The sequence below is a fragment of the Lutra lutra genome, chromosome 9, assembly GCF_902655055.1.
Source record: "Lutra lutra chromosome 9, mLutLut1.2, whole genome shotgun sequence".
In the NCBI taxonomy this organism is placed as follows: domain Eukaryota; kingdom Metazoa; phylum Chordata; class Mammalia; order Carnivora; family Mustelidae; genus Lutra; species Lutra lutra.
Window position 1 is genome coordinate 123,561,208 of NC_062286.1, and position 13,163 is coordinate 123,574,370.

Consider the following 13,163-nt stretch of genomic DNA (forward strand, 5'->3'; position numbering starts at 1 on the left):
CAGGGATCTGGCACAGCTGGGGTCCAATGTGTTCACAAATGGAATGGGGGAGGTACGAGGGTTGTGTTTCTGGACCAGCAGTGCCCTCGCCTTGAGTTTGAGGTGCAAGGAGGCAGGCTTTGCAGCTCTGGTGGAGAAACCTTACACATATTCTCTTATTAGATGAATTAAGAGCAGTTCTCCCTCCCGCTGAGGAAATTTCGTACAAATGTCCATGATACACTAGGAAGTTATTCTTCTCCCACTCCCACATTTCAGAAAGACTGTGCATTTTTCATGAGCATTGACTGTGGCTTATTTTGTATATAGGTTTCTCCGATTTCTTTCTGTTTGTTTATTTATTTAGACTTTAGTTTTTGAGAAGAGTTGTAGGCTCACAGCAAAAATGAGGGTAGGTACAGAGATTTCGCACACCCCCTGTCACCACATGTGCATAGTTTCCCCCATCATCAGCACCCCTGCCAGAGTGGTGCTTTGGTTACCCCCGATGACCCACTGCTGACGTATCATCGTGCAAAGACCACAGTTTATAGTAGGACCCACTCTTGGGGTTGTGCATTCTGTGGGTTTGGACAAATGTCTAATGATGTGTGTCCATCATTATGGTATCATACAGAGGATTTCCAGGGTCCTAAAAATCCCCTGTGCTCTGCCTATTCATCCCTTTCCCTGCCCAATTCATGGCAACCACTGGTTATTTTTCAGTGTCTCCATAGTTTTGTCTTTTCCAGGATGTCATATAGTTGGAATCATACAATACGTAGACTTTTCAGATTGGCTTCTTTCACCTAGTAATATGCATTTCAGGTTCTTCCATGTCTTTTCATGACCTGATAGCTCATTCCTTTTTAACACTGAATAATATTCCACTGTCTGGAAGTACCATGGTTTGTCTGCTTACCTGCTGAAGGACATCTTGATTACTTCCAAGTGTTGGTGATTTTGAATAAAGCAGTTATAATCATTTGTGTGCAGGTTTTTGTATGGACATAGTTTTCAACTCTTGAGTAGATACTAGGGAATGTGATTACTGGATTGTATGGTAAGAGTATGTTTAGTTTTGTAAGAAGCTATCAAAGGCTTCTATACCACTTTGCTTTCCCACCAGCAATGGATGAGAGTTGGCTGTATTTATGTGGGTCTGTCTCTGGGCTCTCTATTCTGCTCCATTGATCTGTTTGTTTTTCACCCATACCACACTGTCTTGATTACTGTTCCTTTGTAGCAAGTGTTGAGGTCAGGTAGTATCAGTCCTCCAACTTTGTTCTTCTTCAGTGTGATTTTGGGTCTTTTGTCTCTTCATGTAAACCTTAGATTCACTTTGTCAATATTCATGAAATCACTTGCTGAGATTTTGATTGGGATTGCATTGAATCTATAGGTCAAGATGGGAAGAACTAACAAACACTTTGACAATGTTGGATCTTTCTATCCATGAACGTGGAATATTTCTCCATTTATTTTTCTTTGATTTAATTCATTAGGGTTTTGGAACTGTTATAGATAATATATATAATATACATATTTTCCTAGATGTTCCTAGATATTCCTGGTTTCATTTTCTTAGAAGGAATCTTTTATTTGGTAAGTCTCTCAACAAATATTTGTTGAGCTCTTGCTCTAGGTCCTGGATACTCCAGATAAGAAGACAGACAAGATTTGCCTGCATAGAGTTTGCCTTCTAAAGGGTCTGCAGTCACTTTTTCTGTATACATCTAATACCAGATGTAAGTTACACATATGCAGAGGCATCTGATAGCTGATGTGAGTCCCTCTCCACAGCTCCTGTCCAGCACGACCGTGTGTCCCGGGCATGGAGGTTCTGGAAAGGAAAAGATTATAGCTCCATGCCTGGCATGCCCTCAGCCACCTTGTCTTCATAGTTTTGAAGGTATTGGAGATGCTAAGAGAGACACTGACCTCTTTGTAGAAGTCAAGGGATGAAGATTCTCTCTGAGATGGAAATATCTGTGGCCTGGGCCAGGAGGCTTGTCTGGAGGAGGAAGCACAGAACCGCCCAAGAGAGGGTGCTCTGGCCACATCTGAGGCTTGGGTGGAGACTAGGCAGGCTCTGATTACAGCTGTAGTCATCAGATGTTGACCAGGAGCTCAAATCATGTCACTGTAGCTAAAAAATTTATCGTTCCTACAGTTCCACCCCTCCAGGGCTTAAAGTCTAGCAAAGACACTGACAAATCCATACGCAAATACATCACAGCATTAAGTGTTTTGAGAGGGAACAGAAAACACACGAGAAGGGTACCTCACCCAGCCTGGATGATGAATTCACAGAGGAAGTGACATTTACGCTGAGACATTTAACCCAAGACCTGGTTAAGAAATAGCCAGGCTAAGTAAAGACAGAGAAGGGCAGAGGGATAGCTCATGAGAAGGCCTGGAGATTCAAGAGAGAGGGGGGTGCCTGGTGGACCTGGAAGGGTCTGCGGTAGTTAGGAGGGAAGCTACTGGGAGAGGCGGGCAGAGGCCAGATCATGCAGGGCCCTGAAGGGACCAGGTGGCCAGTGGCTTCCTTCTTCCTTCCCCTTACATGAAGTAAGAATTGAACACCTACCGTGTACCAGCTACTGTCCCAGGTGCTATGGGTATAGTAGCGAATGGGACAGATGCTGTGCTGACCTCACAGAACCTGGGACTGGCAGGGGAAAGAACTCTCAGCAGGATGCTCAAGGCCAGCTTAGAGCCCCTTACTTTTTTTTTTTTTTAATTGAGATATCACTCACACACCGTGAAATTTACCTTTAAAGTGTGAATTTGCGGTCTTTAGTATATTCAGAAGGTTGTACAACCATTGCCTCTATCTAGTTCCGGAAAATTTTTCTTATCCCAAATGAACCCCTGTACCCTTTAGCTGTCACACCCCAGGGCCCCCTCCTCTCAGGCCCTGGCAACCAGGAATCACTTTCTATCTTTATGGATTTGCTTATTCTGGAGATTTTATATAAATGGAATCATATGCTGTGTGGCATTTTTGTGTCTGACTTCTTTCTTTCTCTTAGTGAGATGTTTTCAAGGGTCATCTATGGTGTGGCATGTGTCAGCATTTTGTTCTTTTTTGTGGCTGTATAATATTCCACAGTATGAACAAACCACCTTTTTAAAAATTTATTCATCTGTGGATGGGCCCCTGGATGTTTACTCTTTAGGGCCACTATAAATAACGGTACTATAAACATTTGTGTACAAAATTTTGTGTGGATGTTTGTGTTTATTCCTCTTGGGTACATCCCTAGGATCCAAATCCTGGGCCACATGTTAACCCTACATTTACTTTTTGACCTGCCTCCAGACTTTTCCACAGTAGCTGCTCCATTTCACGTGCCCACCAGCAATGTACACAGGTTTCGATGTCCCTTCTTCCTTGCCAATGCTGGTATTTGTCCGACATTTTTCTCCAGATGGACCCTGGAAGGAGGCTCCCCGGGGAAGAGCGAGGCCTGGCTCCTGGGGTTTGTGCCTGGGGATGTGACTTTGAGGGAAGCCTAGGTCCTCCTCGCCCATCCTCCAGCGCAGCTGTGTCATCGCCCCAGATCCTGGGGTGAACTGCCTGGCAGTGGAACGGGCTGCACCAGCCACTGCAGAAGTCACCATCAGACTTGACTGAGTCTCTGCCCCCAGCCACATGCGGCTGGGCTTCCCTGGAAGCAGCTATTTCTAGCTGTTTCTGCTCTAGGGAGGAGCAGTGGTGGGCGGAAAGGTTGAAATTGCTCAGTGGAGTGATTTTGGAGTGGCCGTGCTTGAAGGACCCAGGGCAACGTATCTGAAAGCACTGGTCCTTCTGGCCTTGCCTGAGCAGCAGGGTGGGCCCCCTGCAATCCTGGCCCCCTGGGGAAGGGGAGAGCAGAAGGGCAGGCAGAAGAACTGGTTTGATCAGGCTGTACCTGCAGGACCCTGGGAGACTCTAGGCAAGGCTGACCTGGGACCTGCGGAAGAGGAGGAGGTGGGATCGATGTGGGCAGGGTTTTCCATGGACGGGGAGCAGCCGGGTGGGTGGGGGATGGCAGCTGGTGTCAGGCCAACAGAGTGCCTGGAATCGAGTGGGGCGGGGTCTAGTTGGAGTGGAGGTGCGGCAGGAAGACAGACGGACAGGGCGATGGTACTCAGCCTCCCGTGTCAGCCCCAGAGCTGTGCTCATTCGCCACAGGACCTCAGGCTACGTGTTCACCTCTGTGCCTCACGTCCTCATGTGCAGACTGCACTGACAGGGTCATCGTGATGACTGTCAGTGGTCATTCTCTTGATTACTGAGTCCCGAACGCTGAGTTATCGACAATGATCTTGGCCTTTCTTGCACTTCGTCGTCGCTGTGGCTCTTCTGCGTTCACCCTCCTCCTCTTCCTGCTGCTCATGTTCCCTTTCCAGGCCCTTGTTAGACACCATTTTAGCCAGGTGGTTGAGTGGTCAACCTTTGGAGGCAGCCCGCCGGGGTTAGAAATCCGAATTCTGCTGTTCCCAGACATGGGCCCTTGGGTAAGTCATTTCACTGGTTTAAACCTGAGCCTCAGTTTTCCCATCTGTGGATTGGGACAGTCACAGCAGACGGGTAATAACAGCAGGTCATTAATCCCCAAACTGGATCAGGAGGACTGATGGATGGATAGACAGAGGTCTCAACACAGCGCCGAGCACCGTTAGCACCGGACTGCATGAAGAACAACTAGATGTGTCAGGTGTGGCCTCCTGGCAGGAGGGGAACGAGGGGGTACCTCACTGCCAGCCTGGGAATGGGCCGAAGGGCCGCTGCAGTCAGCTGCCTGATCTGGCTGCACTGCCTGTGGAGGCTAAGAGAGAGAGATTTGCTGCTTCGTTTCTGTATAAAATCCATATTGTTGCTTTTCAGTTCATGAGTCACACGCCATGTGGTGTGTCTGCTGGGCTGTGCCCATGTCCCCACAGTCCTGTGGCCCCAGGAGCAGGCAGCTCTGGGGGCCCCAGCGCATTCTCCCCCCCTTACTTTGTACATTCACGCAATAGATACCGCTTTGTTTTTGTTTTGGAATAAGAATTTTGTGTATTTAAGGTGTATAACAGGGTGTTTATGTGTGTGTGTGTGTGTGTGTGTGTGTGTAGAAATGATGACTCCAGTTAAGCTAATTAACATATCCATCTTTTTAGATAGTTACCTTTTTTTCTGAGATGTTGGTCAAAGTGTTCAAAGCTGTAGTTACACAGGCGCTAATGCACGGCGTGGTGACTATAGCTGACAATCAGTACTACAGTGAGAACTAGAGGTTTGGTGAGAGAGTAGATTTCAGAGGCTACAATAGATAATCCTGAGGCCCTTGTTAGGAGCCAGGCTCCCTCGTGGAACCCAAAACACTAAACAAAGAATTATATAATTACTATATACTAACTAATCACCCCATATTTGTAAACTGGGAGAGGTGCTATTGTGAAGCCAAAATGCAGAAATGTGAGGTGCTATGGGAGAGAGCAACTCAGGCAACTCGGCTGAGATTGGGGTGATCAGGGAAGGCCTCTCAGAGGAGGTGACCTTTCAGCTGGAATCGAAGTTTCAAGAGGAGTTTGCTGGGCTGAGAGTGAGAAGAAAGAGGGCTCCAGGCACAGGAAATGGTGTGTGGGAAAGCCTGGAGGAGCCCAGTTTTTGTTTTGTTTCATTTTGACTTGGGAAATAAAAGAAACCAGTGTGACTGACCCAGTCACCGAGGGATTCAGGAAGGGGCAGAGGTTGGATCAGGCAGTGCCTCGGAAGCAGTGGAAAAGTGGGCTTTGTTGCTGGGTTCTGGGTGGAAGCAGAGGTGAGATGGGGTGGGAGGAGTGTACCCCACAAACATGACTGTGCCAGTCACATGGCCGGGTGACAGCAGCTCGGCCCTCGAGCACCCCTGGCCGGCCGGGATGGACTGATGTCCACCTCCAGGGGGCAGACACCTCTGTCTGACTGTCGCAGGCCTAGAGCAGGACACACACCTGTGATGGTGTGTCCCTGACCAGCTCGAGGTCAGGCAGTCTGCTCTGCAGGGTGGAAGGGGTCAGGTGGCAAAAAATCCCCACAGGCTTATCAGCAGTGATCGCTCCCCGCAGAGGCAGCCCGCCACCCGCTTCCTGCCGGGATGGGTCGGTTCAGCCTCACTCGCTACAGCTGGAGATGGAGGGGAGCAGATGGCCCTGCTTGGCCCAGATTCCAGCCAGATTGTCAGGGAGGTGTGGGCGGAGGGACGGGGTTGGTGCCAGTAGCGGGAATATAGGAGAGGAGGGTGGGAGCTGCCTCCTTGCTGTCTTAGTGGGACTTCGCTCGCGTGGGGGGCAGTGGGGACCACTACATTGTGGTTCTTGAACCAGCAGGTGCTCAGAGCTCTCTAGCAAGAGATGTCTCTGTCCTTTACAGCCAAGGCACGTGCTCTTGGAAACACAGGATGTCAGTGGTTACGTCCCCAGCACCCAGCACCTGGCAGGATCAGGCAGGAGCTTCGTGGTTGTTTTGCATTGGTATTAAAAAATAAATAAATAAATAATGGTAGCAGCTTTCAGGTATTTTCTTACTTAATCCTCATGGCAGCCCCACAAAGGAGCCCCTGCTGTGATCCCCATTTTACAGATGAGGACACTGAGGAACAGAGAGGAGGAGTAAGTTGCTTACAGCCCCAGCTGAACAAATGTGTGAGAGCAGATGGCTCACGCTGACAAACTGATGACCAAGCCTGGGATCTGGGGCTCTGGGATCCACACTGACCTAGGTGTGGGCAGCCACGTGTGAACACGGCTGGCTAGAAGGGAGAGTGTGTCCCTGTTCTGTTTGTGCTCCCTGAGTCCTAGTTAACCCCTGAGACACCCTCAAGCCAGCTTCCTTCATGGTGCAAGGTGCTTGGAGAGCAAGAGATGAGCCTGGAGAGGTATGGAGATGGGACTGCTGGGTACAGCTGATTAAGTTGCACACTGCGCAACTCTAAGGCAAGCCATTCACGTAGACTATGATGAGAGCAATGCCCCCCTGGAATGGGGCAAGGTGGCCACCCTGTAGGGGTGACCCCACCATGCAGGACCTTGAAGATCAGGGTCTGCAAACCTTTCCTATAAAGGGCCAGATAGTAAATATTTTAGGCTCTGTGGGTCACACAGTCTCTGCTATTGTCGGGTGAAAGCAGTCTCAGGCCACGTGTAAAGAAATGAACGTGGATGTGTTGCAGTGAACAACGTGATCTACAGGCACAGGTTGCCTGCCAGATTCAGCCCGTGTAATGTAGTTGGCCAGCCCCACAAAAGGACTGTGGACTTCATTCCAGGAGCAAGGTGGAGCCACGAGAGGGTTTTAAACAGGAAGCTGGAGGAGGCAAGCTCATGTTTAACACAGCCCTGAAAGACCCGACCGCGCCCCCAGGACCTGCGGTGTTCCTTCTGTCCTGTGTGTAGATCCCTGAGCCTGTCTGTCTGCAGGAGGAGGCCCGGCTGGGTCCTGGGGGGCTCCGTTGCTGTGGCTCTGCTCTCTCCCTCCTCCCCACACCAGCTGTCAGGGCTCCTGCCGGGCTGGTTCCTCTCTGGACCTGGGCCTCGGGGTCAGAGCAGAGCAGCCCTGCGGCCACCAGTCTGGCCTTCAGAGTCAGAGCATCTGATTTGCTGTGCATGGTCACGTGTGACTGGGACTCTCTGTCTCTTCTTCTCCACGAAGGGAGTAGCTACAGATGGGGACCCATGAAAGGAGGCCGTGTACATGCACCTGGGTTCAGAGGAAGGGCTCAGTAAGAAAACACTGTGCATGTAGGAATCATTTTCCTTGTGGAACCAGAGGCGGGAAAACCTGATTGTGCCCTGGGTGCAGGCGGTGGGGTCTTTTCTCCCTTGTGTCCAGAGCCAGGCTCCCCACTGGAGCAGAGCCCACATACAAGGGGGCCTTGGCTCCTGCATACGAAGGGCTCTGTAGAGATGGGGTGATTTGTCGCACCTTTGGCTGAAAATAACTGCCCGCCATGGGAGTCATTCCACATCGGGGCCTCCCATGCAGCATGGGGAACACCCTGATAATTACTGTGCACAAATATCGCCTTTAGCAGCTGGTGTTTAATGTCTGCCTCAAAGACTGTCTTCTGGAACAGGAAGCCTGGCCCACCCTCCACGCCCCCGACCATGGGATTTGAACCCTTGCCTCATGTGAGCAGAATCTTCCCCAAGCTCTTCCTACATGGGAACACAGTGCCCACTTCTACTCTCCTGAAGGCCACCAGGGCATTCCCCGTGGCCTGCGGATGGGTGGGCTGGGCCTTGGTGATCTGTGGCTGTGCCATAAATGACCTTACCCAGTGCTGAGGCTGAGACCGGCTACCGGGGCATCTGGGAAGGGCCTGCAGACAGCGCCGCATGGGACTGGTGTGGACCATACCCTCTACAGACTCCTGCCACTCCTAACCCCCGGTCTGCTGGAGATGGCATCTCTTGCTAGAAGCCTGGTGGAGGCCTCAGTCTCGCCTTCGCGTGGACCTCAGTTCTCACTCAGGCCAAGGAAGCCGCGGGGCTGTGGCCCCAGGAACTGGGTCTGGCGAGGATGGGGGCTGAGGGCCCGCGCCCATCCCCCACTGCTCCTGAGACCTTGTCCCCCGCCCCCCACCCCCCAGCACCTGCTGGGGGTGCTGACCCAGTATTGGTCCTGTGGAACGGGTGGTCTTCTCCCCGCCCTTCCCAGCTCACTCCTGGTTTCCCCACAGCAGCTTCCTCGTCCTCCCGTGCCTGTTGTAAAGAGTCAGTAGGATGGTCAGCTTCAGGCCATGGGGGAAAGTGGGTCTCACCCGGCCCCTCGCATCGCCGCGTACTGGTGCGTGACGGGATGCTCACTCCTGTCCCCTCTGTTGCAGTACGCTACTTCCTGAAGAATAAGGTCAGCCCTGATTTGTGCAATGAGGATGGACTCACAGCCCTGCACCAGGTAAGGCCAGGCTCGCTGGGGTCCCCCTATTGCTGCCCCCTACCTGAACAGTTACCCGACCTCCCTGCTTTTTCCTGCCCAGAGCCCTTAGGGAGGAGGGGGGAAGGGGATCCTTGGCTGCCTCATCTGAAAGGCTCTTCTCTCCTCGGGGGAGAGACGTGGGTCTGTTACGAACATGCCCCCGGAGCCCCGGTGCGGAGGCATGCCCAGCACACGCGCGTGCGGCCTCCAGGGACAGGGAGCCTTTGTCCACTGCGTCCTCACTGCCCAACGAGAGGCTTGCAAACAAAGCAAGTTTGTTTTGAGCTTGAAGTTTATGAAGCGTGTCTATTCACACCCACCAAGGCACCCCTCCACCCTGGTGACGGAGGTGATTGACCTGCCTGGGCGTCACACACCATGATGTGTGGCCACGAACCAGGTGCTCTCACAGCAGGGCAAAGGGCTAGCCCCCTCAATGGTCCCCAGCACCCAGCTGCCCTGCCCTGTTTCGCTCTTCGAGCTGTGGCCACAGGGATGCTCAGGTCAAAGTCTCACGTTACTCAAAGCCCTCTGTGTCTTCCCACAAGGCTCCTCAAGGCCTGGCCCCTGACCAGCCGGCCCTCTGGGCTTCCTGGCTCTCCAGACTCCAGCCCTGTGGCCCTTCTGTTCCTTCCACACACTGGCTGCTCCGTACCGCATTTCTCTTGGCATGCGGGCATGCGGGCATGTGGGTATGTGCCCGCTTGGCCCCAGGCGGCAGCGAGGGCTCGGGCGCTGGGGTGCGTGATACGGCATCCTTACCTTCTGAGCGCGCCCTCTGGTGGCCATTTGAGCGGTTAGCTGAACCGTTTGATGTTGGCCTCCCTCTGTCCAGACTCAGCCTCATGAGCGCAGAGCCCGGGTCACTTGTTCATTGGTACGTCCTAGTGTCTTCCCCCACGCTGGCATACAGTGAGTGCTCAATATGTGCATGCTGACTTAAGGAACACACAGAGGCCTCCCTGTGCCCTGGCCCAAGTTTCTGAGCAGGGGGACTTGAATGCAACATGGTGGGTGGGAGGCCAGGCTGCCGGACCCCCGGGCTCGTAAGAGCTTCTCCCTGTCCCCATGAAGGCAGGAAGGGATGGACGACGACTGACCACTGCCCCCATCCAGGAGCCCCAGGAGCAAGCCACACCCCTGGCCATCAGCCCAGTGGCTTCCCATGTGTCCTTTTGGCTGCTTTTCCTGTGCACAGGGTGTCCTGCATCCCCTCATTCTAGCTGTGTGATCTTGGGCAAGGTACTTAAGCTCTCTGTACCTCACTTTCCTCATCTGTGAAATCAGAATAACTAGCGCCCACCTCACTAGGTTGTTGTGAGGATTAAGTGAGTACTCCTAACAGCCCTTCGCGTCTCCCGACACGGCATAAACATGAGATGGTGTTGTTATTATTGAAATCCGTCCCATTGCTCATGTCTGCAGTCACTTCGCTTCTGTGAAGCATAGGGTGAGCCTCACAATAGCCCTTTGAAATCTTATCCCCATTTTATAGCTCAGGAAACTGAGGCTCAGGGATAGCACCGTCCAGTAGAATGTTCTATGATGGTGGGATGTCCTGTGCATCTGCCCCGTGCTGGACGGTGGATGGTAGCCGCTAGCCACACAGGGCTCCGGAGCACTCGGGATGTTGTTCTGAGGAGCGAATGAGGCAGTTCGTGGCCAAAGGCTAGCGAGGTGGTCCCAGGGCTCCTCCACTGCACTCCCAGTGGTTATCGATAACGTGACTGGCGGGGCTGTCGTTACTGTTGTCACTGCCCCTGCATCTGACCAAGGAGCACATTAACAGCTTCGCATGCCTGGCAAAGGAGAGTGGCTCTTCTCCTCTTGGCAGAGGGAGCCTTCGGGGTTTGTAAATTGAGACTGATGGTTTGGTGAGGGTGCAGGGCGTGGGAAGGGGAGCGCCAGGGAGACAGGGAGGTGGTGAAGCTTCACCAGGCAGTGGGCTGGGGGCAGGGACTTAGGAGACGGCATCCCCACGCCTGCTGTTAGATTGAATGTGGGAAGGGAGGGGGCGGGAGGAGTCATCCAACGGCAGGTGCCATTTTCCACCTTGGGGAGTGTGGGGGAGGAGGGCTGCCCACGCCACCACCGACCACTGCAACGTGCACCCCAAGCCCAGCCCTTGCTCTGGCTGTCTTTCAGGCTGGGCATCACTCTCACAAGACTGCAATTCTGGTTGCACAGTCTCCTCCCTTTTCCACCTGAGCTCCCCTGCCACCCCATCCTCACGTTTTCTGGTGCCCCAAGGGTGGGTTTTCTGGCTCTGCTGTCCCCTGACACGGGGGAGGTGGGGCTGAGCCACTTCTCCTTTGGACAGGGGCTTCCTAGACCCACCTCCCAGCGACAGCCAGCCTGGGGCCCCTTGCTGCTACCCACGACCTCACGCCAGTGCTTTTGGCGCCCTCTGCTGGCCATGCAGCAGTGCTGCATGGTTCGCTCAACCCTCCTGAGACAGAGCCACCCTTCCTTGAATCCCCTTTACCCTGAGGTTCTGGAGAGAAGCCCTTAGACCCAGCCAACCCCAGACCGGCCAGAGCAGAGAGAGAACCTGGATCTCTGGCATCATCTGTGTAAACAGCTGCTCCTTTCCCACATGCCCTTCTGGTGCTGAGCCCTGGCTCTGCTGGGGATGGGGTTGGGCACCATGTCCCCCCACCCCATCCCCACACCCAGGGCTTTGGGTTCCCAAAGGTGCCCATGATTCTTCTGCTGACATCCAGTCCCTTCTCCCTCTGCCCACAGATACTCCTGTAGGCCCAGCCGCCATCATCTCCTAACTGGGTGATTTCAACATAGCTTCTCACTGTCCCTCTCCACCCCCAAAAGTGCTTGCACGCAGTCTGTTCTCCACATCCACCCCGAGGGAAGATTAAAAAACAAAATAAAACAAAGCAAAACAAAACAAAAAAACCAAGTCTGATTATGTTGCTTGTCTGAGTATAACTACAGTGTCTCCCACTGCAAGAGGGCTGAGCCCTTACGTGGTTGGGGAGTCCTGAGCCCAGACCCCTGCCTCATCCCCTGCAGCTTCTCCATCCTGGCCTATTAAGTGACTCCTTGTCTTCCCCCTCTGTCCTTGCCTCTCTCTGCTCGTCGGCTTGAAGCCCCTCCATCCCCGTGGAGTCTATCTCTGTCTGTGTCCCTGGAGTGTGAGAGCTCTAACGGCTGTCAGAGCTCTTTGTCTCTCTGAAGGGCTGCTGAGAGCCTGCCCTCTCTCCAGGACCGGCCTACATGTGGACAGGAGGGAGCACAGACATGGCCATGTCCTTTCAGGGATTATATTGGGGTCCCCAGAGCCCTGAGGTGAGGGTGGGTTCTCTGGGGGCGAGGCTTGGTTACTTGGGGCTTCCCCAGGAATGGAGCTCCTGGGTCAGAAGTCCCCAAGTCAGAGGTATCAGACTGTGACCTCGGGCCATGCCTTGGAGGTGACTGACAGGGAGAGGGACTCTCCCAACAGCCCACTTACCCCACCGACACCTACTCCTGCTCCAACTGGAGTCAGCCCTCCCTGCATGTATTCGTTCTCTAACGTAGAGTCGTCCATACAATTTTGTTTGAAGAAGGCCTTCAGGAATTAAAAACGATTTTAAAGTCTCATTCAAAATTTCCTTTCATTTCACCAACACTTGCAAAAGCATCTTACTGCCGCTCCCTTATGTTTTTTATGTCTCACTTATATTTGCGTCTTGAATATTATGAACTTACTCATGGGGAAACTGAGGCTCAGAAAGGTTATGTGGCTTACCCAAGGTCACACAGCATGGAAGTCATACAGCTGGATTCAGACTCAGACACAGTTTGGCTCCACTGTCCTTCTCGTGGCCTCCCGAGGGGAAGCTGGTGTGTCCCCACCCGGGGCCGAGGCCCTGCGGGAGCTGATCCTGCCTGTGTCTCCCCCTCCCCCTCCGCAGTGCTGCATTGACAACTTTGAGGAGATTGTTAAGCTGCTCCTTTCCCATGGTGCCAACGTGAATGCCAAGGACAACGAGCTATGGACGCCCCTGCATGCGGCGGCCACCTGTGGCCACATCAACCTGGTGAAAATCCTCGTTCAGTAGTACGTGGCCCTCTCTCCCCCGGCGGGGCTTCTGCCCTGCCTTCGCTAGCTCTCTGTTGGTTTTGTTTTGTTTCTGCCTTCCTTCTCCCTCCTCTCTCTCCTCTTCCTCTCGGCCACCACTTCCTCTGCCTCTTGTGGTGCCTGATATGTCTCTTTCTCCCCACACCCTCCCTCCACCTCTGTTTCTAT

The 13,163-nt window shown here is 53.0% G+C and overlaps 1 protein-coding gene across 2 annotated transcripts in view; it reads left to right on the plus strand.

The window, feature by feature from the left end:
* The window catches only part of PPP1R16B (protein phosphatase 1 regulatory subunit 16B), a 93,509-nt gene that overhangs the window by 60,514 nt on the left and 19,832 nt on the right, over positions 1-13,163 (plus strand). For both annotated transcript variants that reach the window (XM_047744767.1, XM_047744768.1), the window contains exons 3-4: positions 8,823-8,893; positions 12,829-12,974. In XM_047744767.1, coding sequence (XP_047600723.1) covers positions 8,823-8,893; positions 12,829-12,974 — 217 coding nt within the window. The remainder of the gene's footprint in view (positions 1-8,822; positions 8,894-12,828; positions 12,975-13,163) is intronic.